A 17,604-nucleotide genomic window follows, 5' to 3' on the forward strand; every position below is an offset into this window, starting at 1 on the left:
CTTCCACCTTTAGCTGCAATCTCTCTTTGGAGCTTCCAGAGTCTAGTCGGCCCGTGGAGGAGGAGGTCACTTCTGACTGCGGGCAGCAGAGATGTGAGAGGAAGCTTTAACCTCTTAACTAGACACTCAGTCCGTAGTCCTCCTGCCCTCCCTCAGCTCAGGACCTGATAGCTCCCGGGCTGCGCTTTCCCAGCTCTGGTGCGTCAGCTGCTGGCTCCAGGCCAGTCTTCACTGCTGCCTTAGCTCTGAGCTCTCCTTGGTCTGAGTCATTTGCCGTTTATTCATATGCTTCTGTTGCAGTCAGCTGCTCACCTGTTCTTTGTTCTCATAGGTTTGTCTTTTTAATCTCAATACTTAATTCTTTAAATTGTGAAATGCGTCATACTCGTAGAAGAATGCATAGAATGCGTAGATCCCATGGGTATAGTTTAGAGGTTAATGAGGTAAATACCTATGAATCTAGCCCCCAGGTTGACTCAGGACAGAGGTCCTTCTGTGCACTCCCTGCTCCCCCCAGAGGGAGTCACTCTCTGACTTTCAGCATTAATCATTCCTCTGCCTTTTTAATGTCTTTATCCCCTAAACTGTACTTTCAGGTTTCGTTCTGTTTTGTTTTCCAAAAACTAAGTAGAAAGCACAGATGGAGCTGTGTAAGGAAGTTGCTGCTGTTAGTTGAAGGCATGACAGGCTTTGTGGTGCCACTGATGTAGACTGAATTGTGTCCCCAAAAGCTTGTATTGATGTCCTGATCCCTGGTACCTGTGAATGTGACCTTGGCTGGAAATAGGGCCTTCTCAGGTGTAAGTAAGTAGTTAAGGTGAGGTGACACTGGAGGAGGGGTCGGGGGCTTAGTCCAAGGTAACTGGTGTCCTCATAAGAAGAGAAGACAGAGACACACCAGTGAGGACGCCATGTGGTGACTGAGGCCGCAGCTAGACTGATGTGTCTGCAAAGCTGGGACACCAGGGCTTGCCAGCCACACCAGAAGCCAAGAGGAAGGATGAACAGATTGTCTCCCAGAGCTTCGGAGAGAGCGTGGCCCTGCTGGCACCTGATTTCTGACTTCGGGCTTTAGCACTGTATGAGGATAAATCTCTGTGGTTTCGAGCCAGCCTGTTTGTGGAGCGTCGATGGGGCAGCCTAAACAGTCCCGCTCTGGCTTCAGCTGCCATGAGCCCCTCCTGGGGAAGCCGGTGGTCAAGGTCATTAGGAAGTCCTGGGATGCACGAGGCCCTCCACTGTCCGAGGCCAGTGGGCTGCAGTGTGTACCGGGGGATGTGCAGAAATCCGGTTTGGGGCCGTGGGGTCCCTGTCCTGCTTCAGGGCTGACGTGCCTCCCTCCAGCTTGTGGGAGGTCGGGACGGTTATTTGCAGGGTGAGTGTCCTCAGCTGAGCCAGGGAGTGCGTTGGGGGAGTGGAGGATCTCATAGTGCCCCATGAACCAAGCTGAGCACAGACAAGGTCCTGGGCTAACACTCCATGGTTTACCAGATGGACCAGCACGGCAGGGACTTGATGACAGTAGCCTCAGGGTGTCTGCCCCTTGAGTCACACTCGTCACTCTGTACTGGCCGCCCGAGGTGGCCCTGGGATCTCCCCTCGCTAGAGCCGCATGTGTTGGGCCCCTTGTTTCCTGCGCCCCATCTTCACCTTTTTGTAGAGTTACTCCTTTTCTTTTCGTGAGGCACATTCTAGTGGCTCCCCGAGAAAAGCTGCCTGCGGAGTAAAGTATGGGACCTTGTGTGTCTGGAAAGGCCTTGAACAGAATCCCAAGCCAGTGCTGGGTAGAGCTGAGAGCCCACCCAACAGCGGTGCTGGAAGGAAGCCAGCAGTGGAACAGTGCTTCCAAGTTATGATGGAAGACGAACTTGGTCCTGGACTTCTGTAACAGCCACGTTAGCGAGGTGAGTCCTCTGTTGAGGACCCCCAGGGTCACGTCCTTCAGATCTGGCCTCTTGGACTAGTCAGAGTCCTTGTAGAAGGATCTTCGATCTCAGAACCCTTGTTGCCACCTGGGGAAGGGGGTCTCAGCCTTTAGCCTTTGGGGCGCTCAGACCTCAGTGCTCTGTGAGCTGCCCCACCCAGAGCCCAGTTCCACCTTCTAGAGCTGGGACCTCCGGACCTCGGTAAGGAGCCCCCCAGCAGCAGGTGGCGGGGGTGAGACTTGGGGATCTTCCTGCTCCGCACACAGCTTTTACCTGGTCCTTCTTTTACTGCCTCGTTTATTCCCAGTTCCAGAGAAATCTGGTGCTGCCACCTGGGCTTCAGGAGGGTTCTGCAGAGCAGATGGGGCTGGTTCTCACTTTACCCAAAGCCAGCTAGGGATTTTGGCTTTAAATCTGTTACTTTTTGTCCATCTGCTTCCCAGTTACTCTTGTTTCTTCTGATCTTTTTGTTCTTGTGTGCCCGCCTTTTGTCTTTTTTTAAGCCTTCTATAGTTGTCACGGGGTTTTGGGAGGGAGTAAAATTGGATGTTTATGTTTAACCCCCATTGTACCTGGAATTTTAGTGTCATTTTAATGCAGTTATACAGGGGAGCAGCTGTGAATGCATTTGTTCAGTCCATTCTCCATTCTCTGTCTTGTTTTCTGGTCAATAAATAACTCTTAGTTTTCAGATACATGGGAATTTTTAAGGTATCTTTTAGTAATTGATTTATCTCCTTGTCAAATTACAGTGCAGTCAGAGAAAATAGTCTTAACGTGATGTTGGTTCTTTGCTATAGTAAGAAAATTATATGTTCTATTTTTATTCTTTTCATGATTCTAATTTAAGACGTGTATTTATTTCTCTTTTTTTTGAATGTTGTGTGATCTTCCCCTGCAGGCACAGAAGTACCTTTGCATGCACTCATCCGTCTTTTGTCTTTTGTGTTGCTTATTTAGGTAACAGTGAGTCTCACTAAATTGTTTATTCAGTCTTACTTCCCATTCTTTCTTTGATTAATTTCTTGCTAAAGTGCTTCCTGTAAGAGTTCTTTAAAGTATGGTCTTTCTGAGGTTAATTTGAAAAACCTGTAGCCTAAGAAGGTCTTCACTCTTGCATTAAAATGATAGCATAGCTGGATATAAAATTGTCGTTTTGCTTTTTCTTAACATTGTAAAATTATTACTCCGTTATTGTCTTGCATATAGTGTTGTTCCTGAGAGCCTCAGTGTCAATCTTATTCTTGTTTCTTTGTTGATTGGTGGCCTCCTTTTTTAGTCTCCCATGTCCCAGAAGCTTTCAGAGTTTTCTTTTTGTTTTTGATCTTTATTTATATTCATGCATTTTAAGTGTTTTTTTTTTTCTTTTTTTCTCATTTATCTTGCTTGACAACTCCTCTCGGTTACAGGTGTCGGACGTGTTTCTGGATTTATCCTGCGTGTTCTGTGAGCTGCTTGGATCTGTGGTTTTGGTTTGGTGCCTGATTAACTTGGGGAAATTCTCAGTCATTATTACTTCACATATTTCTACTGTCCTTTCTCCCTCCTTCTGGTATTCCCATTATGCATACATTTCCCCTTTTGCAGTTGTACCACAGTTGTTGAAATTCTGTTCTGTTCTGGGGTTTTTTTTGGCCCTTTTTCTCTTTGCTTTTCAGTTTTGGCAGCTTCTCTTGACACGTCCTCGAGCTGAGGGAGCCTTTCCTCAGCTGCGTCTAGTCTCCTGATGAGCCCATCAGAGCCATTCATTTCTGCTACAGTGTTTTTGATTTCTAGCATTTCTTTTTTATTCTTTCTTAGAATTTCCATCTCTCTGCATAAATCACCCATCTGTTCTTGCATGTTGTCTCCTTTCCATTAGAGCTCTTAACATAGTAATCATGGTTATTCCCAGCTTAATAATTCCAACATCTCTGCCTTATCTGAGTGTGGGTCTGATGCTTGCTGGCTCTTCAAACTGTGTTTTCTGCCTTTTAGCTCTCCTTGTGATTTGTTGTTGAAAGCCAAATACAATGTCCTGGGTAAAGGACTGTGGGAGATAGGCCGTAAGCGATGTGGCAGTGAGGCTGGGGGAGGTTATAAAGCCCTGGCGTCAGTCTCCAGCCTCTAAGTGAGCTGTGCCCTTGGGCTGTGGCTTCACCAGGGCTTCTCCGTTTCCCCTCTCCGGTTAGGTAAGACAGGGTGGCTTGGGTATTCCCTTCCCAGGTTCCCAGAGCAGGTTAGGCTCTGATCAGTCCCCAGTGGGTCAGGCTGTTGCAAAATAGTTTCTCCTGAGGGCAGCCCTGTTAAGCAGCTCAGACACTTGCCCCTCCTCCCACGGAAGCAGGACGGGAGTTTTTCATCTTCGGGGTGAGGACTGTGGTGGAGCTCCTGGAGGGGACACCCACACAGATGGGGCCTCCCTGGAGTTCATTCTCAGACTTGTCCACGCCAAGCCTCCAGCTCCACATCAGTTTTAGTTGAGGTTTTCCTACCCCAGCGCTGCTTCCTGAGGCTTTTTGCTCCTTTGAGCTGTGAGCCTGTGTACCCACCTGTGTCTCCAGGCTGGCGGTCGGGTTGCCCTGTCACCTTGCTTCTCTGCTGGATCTGAGAAGAGCTGCTGATTTTTAGTTTGTCGTCGGGATGAAGCAATGACTTCTAAGCTTCTTACGTGGAAACCAGAAGTCCTTTGATGCGTCTTTAAAGTTGGGAAATTCCTCATAACTGCTTCTTTACATGCATTCCTCCTGCATTGTTTCCCCTCCCCTTCTGGACTCCTAATATGGATGTTGATACCATTCGTTTCTTTATCTCTTCTTTTGTTTTTTTGAAGTGACCTATTCTTAACATCATTTGTTCAGTGCTTTACAAGCAGACCTCGGAGATACTGTGGGCTGGGGTCCAGACCATCACAGTAAAACAAATACAGTAAAGCAAGTCACGTGAATGTTTTGGTTTCTCAGTGCATGTAAAGTTCTGTTTATACTATACTGTAGTTGATTAAGTGTGTAATAGTATTGTCTGAAAAAACAAACAATGTGCATACCTTAATTTAAAAATTCTTCATTGCTAAAAATGCTAACCATCATCTGAGCCTTCAGGGAGTTGTCATCGTTCTGCTGGTGGAAGGTCTTGCCTTGGTGGTGACGGCTGCTGAAAGTTGGGGTGGCTGTGGCAGTCTGTTAAAGTAAGACAGCAGTGCAGTTTGCCGCATCGATGGACTCTTCCTTTCACAAACCATTTCTCTGCAGCAGGCAGTGCTGTTTGACAGCGTTTTACCCACAGTAGAACTTCTTTCAGAATTGGAATCAGTCCTCTCAAACCCTGCTGCCGCTTTATCTAATACATTTATACAATATTCTCGGTCCTTTGTTGTCATTTCAACAACATTCACAGCGTCTTCACGAGGAGTAGATTCCATCTCAAGCAACCACTTTCTTTGCTCGTCCAGAAGAAGCACCTTTTCCTCCGTTAAAGTTTTATCATGAGATTATAGCAATTCAGTCACATCTTTAGGCTCCATGTCCGATTCTGATTCTCTTGCTGTTTCCACCACATCTGCAGGGACTTCCTCCACTGAGGTCGTGAAACCCTCAAAGTCATCCATGAGGGTTGGAGTCAGCTTCTTCCAAACACCTGCTCATGTTGATATTTTGCCCTCTTCCCATGAATCATGAATGTTTTACTGGCATCTGGAATGCTGACTCCCTTCCAGAAGGTTTTCAGTTTACTTTGCCCAGATCCATCAGAGGAATCACTGTCTATAGCAACTACGGCCTCACAAAATGTATTTCCTAAATAATAAGATTTGAAAGTTGAAATGACTCCTCGGCCCAGGGGCTGCAGAGCGGATGCTGTGCTAGCCGCATGGAAACAGCACACACCTCCTTGTCCATCTCCATCAGAGCTCCTGGGCGAGCAGGTGCGCTGTCAGTGAGCAGTAATATTTTGAAAGGAATCTTTTTCTTCTGAGCAGCAGGTCTCAGCCGTGGGCTTAAAATACTCAGTAACGTGTTGAAAACAGATGTGCTGTCATCCAGGCTTTGTTGCTCCACCTAGAGAGCGCAGGCACAGTGGGTGAGCATCACTCTTAAGGGCCCTGGGATTTCTGGAATGACAAATGAGCTCTGGCTTCAGCTTTAAGTCACCGTCCGCATCAGCCCCTAACAAGAGAGTCAGCATGTCCTTTGCAGCTCTGAAGGCACTGACTTCTCCTCTCCAGCTGTGACAGTCCTGGATGGCATCTTCTTCCAACAGAAGGCTGTTTCGTCTGCACTGACGGTCTTGTTCAGTGTAGCCACCTTCATTCACCATCTTAAGCAGATCTTCTGGAGAACGTGCTGCAGCTTCTGCATCAGCACTTCTGCTTCACTTGGTGCGCTGATGTCAAGGAGACGGCTTCGTTCCTTAAACTTCATGAACGAATCTTTGCCAGCTTGAAACTCTTCTTCTGCAGCTTCCTCACCTCTCTCAGCCTTCACGGAATTGAAGAAAGTTATGGTCTGGCTCTGGATGAGGCTTTGGCTTAAGAGATCGTTGTGGCTGGTGTGATCTGTCCAGACCACTCGGACTTTCTCCATGTCAGCCACAAGCCTGTTTTGCTTTCTTATCATTTGTGTGTTCAGTGGAGCAGCACTTTTTTCAAGAACTTTTCCTTTGCCTTCACAACTTGACTGTTTGGCAGTCAAGTCTTGGCTTTCGACATGCCTTCCTCATAGGCTTAGTCGTGTTGAGGTTTTGATTGAAAGTGAGAGACATGAGACTCTTCCTTTCACTCGACCACTTAGAGTCCACTGCAGGGTTATTAAGGCCCAATTCCACTGTTGTTGTGTCTCAGGGAACAGGGAGGCCGGATTACAGGGAGAGAGACAGGGGGACAGCCAGTCTCTGGAGCAGTCAGAACACACACAGCATGTATCCATTAAGTTCATTGTCTTATAAGGGTGCAGTTCATGGTGCCCCAAACAATTACAGTAGTAACATCAAAGACCTCTGATCACATAACAAATATAATACTGAAAAAGTCTGAAATATTGGTAGAATTACCAAAATGTGACACAGAGACATAGAGTAAGCAATCACTTTTAGAAAAATGTCACCAACAGACTTGAAGAAAATGAGGCATGCGTGTATTTCAGAGCTTGCGTGTTTAGTATCTGAGAATGAGTAGGAGATGACTCGTAACTGCTCGTTCCTGCTTCTGGGTGCCGTCATTCTTGGTGCCTATTTATTATGCTTTTTGGGTTGTTGGTTTTTTGTTTTTTGTTTTTTTGGTAACAACAGCTTTATTGAGGTACAATTCACATAACAGACAATTCAGCCATTCAGAGTGTACACTTCAGTAATTTCTAGTCTGTTGACAGCAGTATAACCAGCATAATCAATTTTAGAACATTTTCCTCACCCTAAAAAGAAACTCTGCCCTTTGCTGCAGTTCAGCCCTCTGTCTGCACCCCCAATGGTATACTTTCTCTGTCCTTTGGCCTCTTCTGGACATTTCACATACATGGATTCGCATGAGGTATGGTCTTTTCTGATGCCTTCTTTCACTTGGCATAATGTTCTCAAGGTTCATCCACGTTGTAGCGTATGCTAGTATTTCATTCCCTTTTGGCTGAGTAATATTCCATTGTACGGATATGCCACATTTTGTCGATGCATGCAACAGTTGATGGGCATTTGGGTTGTTTCCAGCTTTTGGCTGTTACGAATAATGCTGCTGTGGATATTTGTGTGAGAGTTTTTGTGTGGACGTACATTTTCACTTCTCTTGCATGTTGTACCCAGGAGCAGAATTGCCTGGTCAAATGATAATGTTGTGTTTAACTTGTTGGAGAACTGCCAGACTGGCTTGACTGGCAGTGATGCGCCATTTGATACTCCCCCCAGCAGTGTGTGAAGACTCTGGTTTCTCCGCGCATCCCCAGCGCTGCTTGTCATCGTCTGTCTTTTGCTTTTAGCAGGCCTGGTGGGTGGCAAGTGCTGTCTTGCTGTAGCTCTGGTTTGCATTTCCCTGATGACTGCTCGTGTGCTTTTTGAAGTCCTTGTCTGTCTAGTTAGTTAATTCTGCCTTTTCCAGTATGGTTTGTTTAGTTTATCCTTCTTTTGTTGTGATCCGTATTCACGTCTTGAGTTTTTTCCCTGTGAACTCATTTCCCCTTTGTCTCACCTGCCGCCATTGCTGGTCGGTGCACCTGGAGGGAGGGCAGGAGCCTGGCTCCTGGCTTGTCCTCTCTGGACAAGTTTTGCAAAATGGGAGACCCAGGGCTCAACCATTCCCGTCGTCACCTTTCTCTAGAGTCCGCAACCTCACCTCAGGGAACCTCCTGGGGTGTCTGGCCTGGAGCTCCTTGGTACCTCCCTCTGCTGTTACTGCCTGTGGTCGTGGGGAGCTGGGGCTAGCTGGCTGGGGTACCCTCCACCTCAGGAAGGTTCTCTGCTGCTCTGGCTGATGCTTGCTGGGGAAGGTGGCCGAGGTCTAGCAGAGCAGAGCTTGGGAGGGGGAGTGGCCTGACCCCCAGACCTGTCCCCAACTATGGGCAAAGCCTTTCTCTGCCCCAGCTGCCCTCACGGGTACCAGCCCCCATCCATCCCCCAGGGGTTCTCATAGCCCTTCTGTCCAATCTTCCTTTCACTTTTGAGGCATCTATCAGGTTAGGTTTGAGGTAGGGACCCAGCAGCCCACCTAGTGCTCCACTTTGTTTAGAACTAGGAGTTTCAAGAAACTCACTTAACAAATTTCCAAACTTATTTGACTTTGGGACACTTTTCCCCCACCACTTTGTCATTCAACCAATGGAAGTTGAATACTTCACATGTGCCAAGCACCAGTCTAGCAGGGGGTGTGCAGTGAATTCAGACAGAGGAGGTGAGCAGGGAGATGACAGTACTGACCAGCCTACCAGCAGGAGCACCTCCCACAAGGTGAGCGCTGTGCTGAGCACAGGAGTAGACGCCACTTCCTGTGGAGGTGACGCTCTAACCATGTCCTGATCCGCAGGCAGGAGCCGGGCTGAGGTGGGGGTTGTTCAGCGTGTGGCACTGGATCATTTGATGGCAGAGGAGGGGGTGGTGGGAGATATGCCTTGAAGGGAACCTGGCCTGGTCCTGCGGGTCACAGGAAACAAGTTTGAGTTGTAGTCTTCTTTTTCCCCCTGATTTTTATCCTTATCTTTTAAAAGATTATTTGTGGGGTTTTTTGTTTTTGTTTTGGGGGGGTAATTAGGTTTATTTATTTATTTATCTTAATGGAGGTACTGGGGATTGAACCCAGGACCCTGTGTATGCCAAGCATGCACTGTACCACTGAGCTATACCCTCCCCCACCTTTTTTTTTAAACTCTGTTTGTTTTTTTTGAGGGGGTAGGTAATTAGGCTTATTTATTATCATTTTTAATGGAGGCACTGGGGATTGAACCCAGGACCCTGTGCCTACAAAGCGTACACTCTACTGCGGAGCTAAACCCTCCTTTGCCTTGAGTTGTATTCTAAACATACAGCAGGAGGCCACATGGGAGTTTTAGTCAAAGGTTGTGAATTTATTCGTTTTTAAAGAAGAATGTGACTCTGGAGGTGGCTAGCGTGGGGTGAGCCTGGCGGCAGGGAGACCACTAGGAGCAGGGGCAGTGGTCGCGGCAGACGCCGAGGGCGCCCTTGGCTGGGTGAAGCAGGGGAGCTTGCGGGAAGGTGGGGACCGTGTGGCAGCGACGGGGCTTCGCAGGCTCACCCCGGCACGTTAACCAGAGGCTGTTTCATGGGCTCGGTGGCTGGTGTTCTGGTTCTCTTGCCGCATTACAAGCCACCCCACAACTTAGTGGCTGAAAACAGTAACTATTTCATATTTCTTCTGAGTCTGTGGGTTCACTGGGCTCACCTGGGTGTTTCTCCTACTTGTGCTAAATAAAGGCGGCAGCAGCCTTGTGACTGCACTCTGCTGGGGGCTGGGTCCAGGCTGGAACGACCAGGGTGGCCTCTCTTCCTCCGGAGCCTGTCTCCGTGTGGCCTCTCGTCACTCAGTGGTCCAGCCTGGGCTCCGTGGCCACTGGGCTCAAAGGGGAGAAAGTGGAAGCCGCCAGTTCTCTTAAGGCCTGGGCTCCAAGGCCCAGGATGTTAACTTCCGCCACTTTCTGATTGGGCAAGCCTGTCCCGGGCCCGCCCGGGGAGGGGAGGTGGCTCTGCCTTTTGATAAGAGGAGACACATGTACCTTCAGGCATGGGAGGAAGTGTTGGGCCGTTTGGAAACTATACCACAACTTTGAATTTCAGTTTGAAACTTAAAGTCTGGGAAGAATTTCAGGGCTGGCCTTTGAAAGTGTTGGTGGCCAGTTTGGGAAAGTAATCAGAGCAAATCATTAAAGAAGGAATTCTTGCTCTCCTTCCAACTAAGTTATTTTCTAGGCTAAGAGCAAACTGATTGTACAAAAACAACTTAGGTTTCTAAACTTCATCCAGCCCTTGGCAAACCACTTTGTAGATGTGCCTTTTAATCTCCTATCTGAGCTCTTTGCTATAAAACCCTAATTGTCCATGTTCTGTTACAACATGACTGAGGGCCCTGGAGCAGCTCTGTCTGGAGAGCAGGCGTCTCCGCCCGTTCTGCTGGGCCCTCATGAGGAGCAGAGGCCACATCGTCGATGGCCCTCCAGGCAGGCTCTCCCCCATCGTGGCTTGTTTTAGGGCCAGTCATCTCCCTCAGTCCTGCTAGCATCTGATTTACTCAGTAGAGACATATTTTAATAAACCCACACATGAGCACAGCAGTAATGCTTCTGTGACAACAGAGACGGCTCCCAAAACGTGAGCCGTGTGTGTCTTACCTGCTTGATGCTCGTGCGGGTTAATATTTGATGAATGGATTCAAGGTGTGACATAGACAAAATGAAAACTGGAGAAGCTGTAAATCCAGTCAGTCCTGCATTTCACTCATTTAAATGTCTTTTAAATTTTTTACATAACTATAAAATCTTAAAAATTAATTTTGATTTTTAAACGATTACAACCAGGGTTATTTTTTTATTTCCAGTTTTATCCAAAGGTGCCTACGGAGTCTGTACTGAAACTCGAGCTTTCCAAATAAGTAACGTAGAAAGACCTACTTTCTGACACATAAAAATGTCATTATACTGCTCATCTGTAGAAGTTAAACCAATCTGTTGAGTGGTTTTATTTTTATGTAACTAGTGTGTCTTTCTCACAGACTGCCTTGCCGTCCAGGAAAGGGTTTCGGCACCAGACCACCAAGTTTTTGTACCGTTTGGTGGGATCGGAAGACATGGCTGTGGACCAGAGTATTGTCAGCCCTTACACCTCTCGGATCCTGAAACCTTACATCAGGTGTACAGAGAGGCGCAGTCACGTTGAGTGTCGTGGGGGTAACGTTTGTGTTTTTCGAGCCCTGTTCCCCTATGCGAGTGAATAAAGACCAAAACCTGTGAGCTGGCATTGGCAAGGACCAGTCAGTGCTCCATGTCCGGTCTCATCCTTGGCTGGTTTCAACTGTACTTTTTTGCACAAAGGATGATCCTTTGAAAGAAACCAGAAAGACAAGATTAAGTTAACTCTGTCCATTGTGATTATCATACTCATTGTTTTGCTTTAAATTTTAAAGCTGTATATATTTAGCAGTTTGTGAAATGAAGAAATGGGAGCCATGTCTCAGTTGGGCCTGTGTCCAGACTAATGATGAGTGTCCTTGTGTGGGCAGTGCCGTGGCAGCTGAGCTGGCCAGAGAGGCCCCAGCTCTGGGCTGTGTGCGGCTGATTGACAGTTGTCTCTGCAGCCCCAAGTCATGTGATCCTCCTTGCCCCGCACTGCCCTTCCCTGCAGACACATGTGAGCGGGCCCCACTCCCTTCGTCCCCATAGCTGCTGGACCTTCGTCCCCGGGCTCTGTCCTGGGTCCGAGCACTCAAAGGGTTGAATTAGGATGCTGTTTCTGTCTCCCTACTCTGTTCTTAAGGCTCACCAGCACTAGTAGAGTTCCTGGAAGGTACAGAGGGAGTTAGACTGACAAATATTAATAGAGTGAATTTTAAATTTCATACCAGAAAAGTATTGTAGCTGTTAAGCTGGCTACCATAAAAAGTAGCTCAAATTAATTTAAAATTTCAAGCAGCTCACAGAGTTTGTGTGAATCAAATGGCTAGGAACAATAGGTATTTTTCTTGACTTCGGTTTGTTTACTTTCTGGGTTCTGGAGGCGTGATTATGAGACAAAGCCACCCAAACTGCAGCTGCTGTCACAGATTCGTTCCCACCTGCACAGGGACGACCCTCACTGGACGCCGGAGCCCGACGCACCTCTTGATTACTGCTATGTCCGGCCGAACCACATCCCAACGATAAACTCCATGTGTCAGGAGTTCTTCTGGCCTGGTATGTTCTCTCCTCTCCAACTAGGCAAGTCCATTTTCTGTACAGTTCACTTCAGCAGGTTTTAAAATTAGACTATGTCTTGTGACCCCAGAACCTTTACTCATGTGATTTCATTCCGTTTGTCTCTACTGACACCGAAATATTACAACATAAACACTGTTCTTTCTTAAGATCAAGAAGAAGCCAGCAGTTAGTACACAGTGTTTTTGTTTGTTTCTCTTCCCTGTTTGTCCCCACTTCCAGAATAAACAGTTCACCCTGTTTTGCTTCTGTATGTGTTTAGATACCAGGTTATGTCCATCAGCAGCACACAGGCTGGTAGCTTGGGCATGTTTGGACACTTTTGATTTTTGTTTAATTATTTCTGTATGTTTTGTTAATTTAGCTGTTCCTTAGAGAGTGTTAATACAGCCAAAAGTTGTTTTTAAAAAGCCAAATACCCCAACCACAGACTTTGAAAATAAGAACCACCCAATGTGGTTCGTCAGTTTATCAGCCTTAACATTTTATCTGAAGATCAGAGCCACCAGTTAAAGGAACACATTTTCCTTGCTAATTACAGGCACATTCTTTGTGGACCTGTTTCACTGCACTGCTTTGAACTGTAAAGGAAATAAAACATGTCTTCCAGATGTTAGATGAGATTTCGTCAGGATGAGAGCTGTGTTGCTTTTATTGTCTGAAATCGTGTCACCATGCATGTGGTGGTGGTGGGGACGGGAGCAGGAAGGAGCATTCTGGGAGGGCCTGCTACTCCTGCCCCTGCTCAGGGTGCCTTCCATACACTAAGCATGGGATCATGTTATATTTAACTCCTTTGTTAAACTAAAATGTGGCCTTTGTACCAAAGAGCTGATCACTTGTCTGTGTGTGAGGTTAAGAACACAGTGACTGGGCGGTCTCAGGGGGGGTCTTCCCCTAGCCCTGTGGTCTGGCTGTGCACCCCTCTCACCCACGGCAGGCACTGGGGCGGGGCCGTTAGGGACGTGCTGGCTGACACATGTGGCCCATGGCCCGAGTTCAGAGTCAGGTGCGCTGGCTCTGGGCCGTGCGCTTCCATGCCCACCCCTCCCGCTGCTCTTCTTTTCACATATGTACTTAGACGAGTCGATGCTAATTTTGATATTTTCTGAAATTCACTGTTTCTTGTCTGATCTGAATGTGTGGTGTCTGTGGTGGCGTCTGTCTCCAGCTTGGGTGTTTTCAGTGTGCAGGTGGCACTGCTAAGCCCGGTGCCCAGGCGTGACTCTGAGCGTGTCCCCCCCCAGGCGTTGACCTGTCCGAGTGCTTGCAGTACCCCGACTTCAGCGTCGTGGTCCTCTATAAAAAGGTCATCATCGCCTTTGGCTTCATGGTTCCCGACGTGAAGTACAACGAGGCTTACATTTCATTTCTGTTCGTCCATCCTGAGTGGAGAAGAGCGGGGATTGCGACATTCATGATTTACCACCTGATTCAGGTATGTTGTGTCTGCTCCTTGTCTCCCCCCACCCCCCACCTCGGGCTTCTGAGGGGCCCGGCCGAGGGCTGAGGCTGCGCCCGGGGAGGTGACGCCAGGTGAGAGGAGCCGGTCTCCGTAGTCCATGAGGTTATTGACACACAGACAGAAACCTTCACCCCTGAGAAGGTCACTCCACAGACCCAGGTTTCAAGAACTTTGTGAACATGTGTAGTGAATGAAGTAAGGAAGACACCGAAGATGAGCCCAAAGCGCGTGTGCCGCCCGCTGCAGCTGCTGCTGCCCTGGGAGCCCCCCCCCCCCCCCCCGCCGAGCTGCCGAGCCGCCCGACACGGGTGGAGCTGCGATGTGTGGTTCTTCAGTATTTGCAGACATTTCAACAAAACTGTATCCATCAATAGTACTTGCGTCCTGCTGATTGGTTTTGGTTTTACTGCCGTTGTTTTCGTTGATATGAACCTTCTAAGTAATTTGTCCTTTGGTCTCTTTGTATCACTTCTTCTTTTTTCTTTGTATCACTTTGAAGAAAGTAGACCATATATTTATCTCCTAACAGAAAACAGGCAAGGATTGTTTTCCCCAGAACTTTTCTGGTAACTGATTTTCTAAGTCCCGTACCGTTTGATATGGAGGACTGTGTGTCATGTGGGCAAGATGCCTTAAATAGAGAAAGGAGATGATTCATTGTCTTTTCCAATTTTTTAATGAAACTAGCTCAGTAATTCCCCATTGTTGGTGAGAACCTTGAGAACTGTCTTCCTAGAAATTGCTCTCTCCTCTCCTGGCAGTTAGTGTGAGCTGCCCCGTGTTGTCTTCACCTGAGACCTCAGTTACCTCCGCATCCCCCACCCCCTGTGTCTCTGCCCTCTGTGCACAGAGGCAGCCTCCATGTGTTCACCTCATCCTGGCAGGACGGCCACGGACCTCTCCTTTCTTCACTGCAAGGGTCTGCGTGCAGGTCCGGGATGACATTTTAGCGGCGCAGTTGGTCCTTACTGAGCCTCACTGGGAGGAGCGTCCATCTTTGTACGTGGGAGCCTGGCCCTCAGCCAGCCAGACCGTAAACCCAGGCACAGACGCGGCGCTGCCTGGTCATCAGCCGTCTCAGGGCGGCCCTGCCGGGACTGAGCCTTTGCAGCGAGTGCACACTCTTGTCCTCACTGTGCTGGTGGCTCATCCTTGTCCTAAAAAAGCCTTTGGATGCAAAATGTGAGTTGAGCAGAGAAGAGAAGAGATCTGTCTACTTTTTTTTTTTTTTTTTTTTTTAATGGAGGTACCGGGAATTGAACCCAGGACCTCGTGCATGCTAAGCGTGCACTCTACCACCGAGCCATACCCACCTTCCGGTATCTGTCTACCCTTGACGGGGGTGAGTCCTCTTAGTATAGAAGCCTTGAGGATCCTGGGATTATAAAATCTCAAGGATCAAGTCCAGGATCTCAACGCCGCCCCACTAAAGAGCAAGTTCTGAACTTCTGTGCCCTTCTGCATGCTTTATCCTCCGTGGCGAGCTTGAGAATCTCAGGGCTTGCCTGGAGTTGATAGGACCAGTGCTGCTGTCTTCCCCGAGGACAGGCCGATGCTGAACGTGGAAACCTCAGTTGTGTGCCGTTTGGGAGTGAAGAGAGGTGATCGTGGGTTCAGAAGGTCCACACGGAGTAGTCGGGTTGTAGCACTAAATGGAAGTCCTGATATTTCCTTTCTGACCACATAGTTTAACATCCTTCCTCGTGGGTCTAGGAAGGGGTTTTCGCAGTTCCCTTGCAGGCTGAGACCTACTTTGCAAAAGCAGAACTCCTTGTTCTCTGTTTCTTCAAGATTGTCACAGTGTTTGGTACTGATTTGTTTGATATATTTAATGTAATTGAAGTATAAAACAGTTGACAACGAAATATTCCCCTTGGCTCTGCTTCAAAGAGGAAGAGCCAGCTTACCGTCCACCTCCTTAGTCTCGATGTGCGTTCCAGGGAGGGTTGTGCTTGGCAGCAGAGCGGTGTTGGGTGTCCTGCGGTTGCTGGGCGTTACGGTGTCTCAGCTTCAGTCCCCATCTCACCAGTTTCCATAACTGACTCCCGACACTTAAAAGAGTTTCCTCACCCACTCGTTTTCCCTCCGGCTTTTTCGTTTTCACCTGTGTCTTTCCGCTCTTTCGGCAGACCTGCATGGGCAAGGACGTGACCCTTCACGTCTCAGCAAGCAACCCCGCCATGCTGCTCTACCAGAAGTTTGGATTCAAGACTGAAGAGTATGTTTTAGATTTTTATGATAAATATTACCCCTTGGAGAGCACAGAGTGTAAACACGCATTCTTTCTGAGGCTCCGGCGCTGACGTGAGTGCAGCTCTTCGCAGGGAGGCACGCGCGCTCAGCAAGAAGGGTCTTTAGGGGACCCACGGCGGGTACCATCCCCTGTGGGTTCTGATCTCTGCGATGAGACCCCCACCCCCACGTCCCAGCAGAGATGAGAGGCGTGGGCAGCGGGACAAGGAGAGCGCCCCTTCAGAGTCACTGTCCAGCCCTTTCTGGACGGGCCTTCGTCCCACACCTGAGACTCCACCGTCAGACAAGACCATGGTGTGCCGGCCTCCATCACCCACAGCCGTCAAGCAGGAATGTCTAGACTGACATCTTGAGGGGAAAGCATCTACCCGCATTTAAAGTGTGAGAAATGTGCCCAAAGGGCACCGTGCTGTCCTGGGGCAGTGAGCGATTATGATGGTAACGTGGTGGGACACCGGCCCATTCCCAGCCGGGACATATTGTCACTGACCCAGGAGGACCCCAGGGCACTGAAGCTCCATTGTCTCTCCCTGACTCTGGTCACAGTCAAAATAAACCCAGTGTTTGTGTCTGAGTCACTTCGCCCGTTCTCCCACGAGCATCTCCCGCCGGGGCCATGGCCTGGGACTCGGTCTCGTTCTCCCGGCCTGTGAAGTGGGCTTGGGGTTGGAGCAGCCGTGCAGCTGCCGTTTCCATTGTGCCCCTGTACGGAGGAGTGCGGTGGTGGGGTAGAACCCGCTGTGGACAGAATCCGTCTCTGCAGGGCGAAGCTGTTGGTGTGTTTGTGGGTGTTGGAGATGGACTGTCAGTCAGGTGGCTTTGGATTTAGCAGGAACATTTCCAAACGTATCCGATGTTCTCAAATAAAAATCTTTCTTGTGACAGGCTGTGGCCAGAGCTTCAGTCTAATCAGTTTGCTTTCAAACTCTCTATAAGAGCAGTGGTTCTTAACTTTTGGGGACACAAATCCCTCTGAGAATCCAAAGAAAGCTGAATACTCTCTAGAAAACTGTGCACCCCAACAGATAGGGAGGGACCAGCTGTCACCGCCTCACGCGCAGGGCCCTTAAGGGCTAGGTTCTTAAGGTCATAGACACGTTGTCTCCTACTCTCCGAGCGTATCTGTTTCAATGTTAATGGATTTTTTTCACCCCAAAGCTCTAGGCGGAGTTGGCACTGGAGGAAGAGGGTGGTTGGAGCCCCTGCACGTATGAGACCCCAGGTGTGTGTCTGTGCGTAGGGACCTGAGTCTTGTCCTTTCCTCAGCGGTGAACTCTCCAGGGCCCCGGGCAGACGTGGCTGCACTCTGTGCCCCCTCACCACTCATGTCATTCAGCGAGAGAATTTCAAGCTGGAGACGAGCAGCGACTAAAAAGTGAGTCTCGTGCCAGCGTGTTCACGTTCGGCCAGAAGTCTAGCGTTCCAGTGACCCTGAATGTGGCCAGAGGCTGAATTAAATACCAGGATATGTGCAGCCAAAGGCAGTAGGCTCCACAGGGAGTGAAAGCAGAGGCTCAGAGGGTCTTGGACAAACAAGAATTGTTGGCAGCTGGGGCCTCTGCAGGGCAGGCGGTAGGCGGGGCCCGCG

At 48.7% G+C, this 17,604-nt stretch overlaps 1 protein-coding gene across 2 annotated transcripts in view; it reads left to right on the top strand.

Annotated features, from left to right (window-relative positions):
• The window catches only part of KAT14 (lysine acetyltransferase 14), a 30,341-nt gene extending 13,443 nt beyond the window's left edge, over window positions 1-16,898 (top strand). Inside the window, exons 7-10 of one of the 2 annotated variants that reach the window (XM_031434292.2) lie at window positions 11,101-11,237; window positions 12,102-12,277; window positions 13,546-13,736; window positions 15,893-16,898. In XM_031434292.2, the coding sequence (XP_031290152.1) occupies window positions 11,101-11,237; window positions 12,102-12,277; window positions 13,546-13,736; window positions 15,893-16,066 (678 nt within the window). In that variant the 3' untranslated portion in view covers window positions 16,067-16,898. Of the gene's footprint in view, window positions 1-11,100; window positions 11,276-12,101; window positions 12,278-13,545; window positions 13,737-15,892 lie in introns of those variants that run through there. The other variant, XM_031434293.2, reaches the window with a different exon arrangement.
• The last annotated feature ends 706 nt before the right edge of the window (window positions 16,899-17,604 follow it).

This window comes from Camelus dromedarius, chromosome 18 (genome assembly GCF_036321535.1).
Source record: "Camelus dromedarius isolate mCamDro1 chromosome 18, mCamDro1.pat, whole genome shotgun sequence".
In the NCBI taxonomy this organism is placed as follows: Eukaryota; Metazoa; Chordata; class Mammalia; order Artiodactyla; family Camelidae; genus Camelus; species Camelus dromedarius.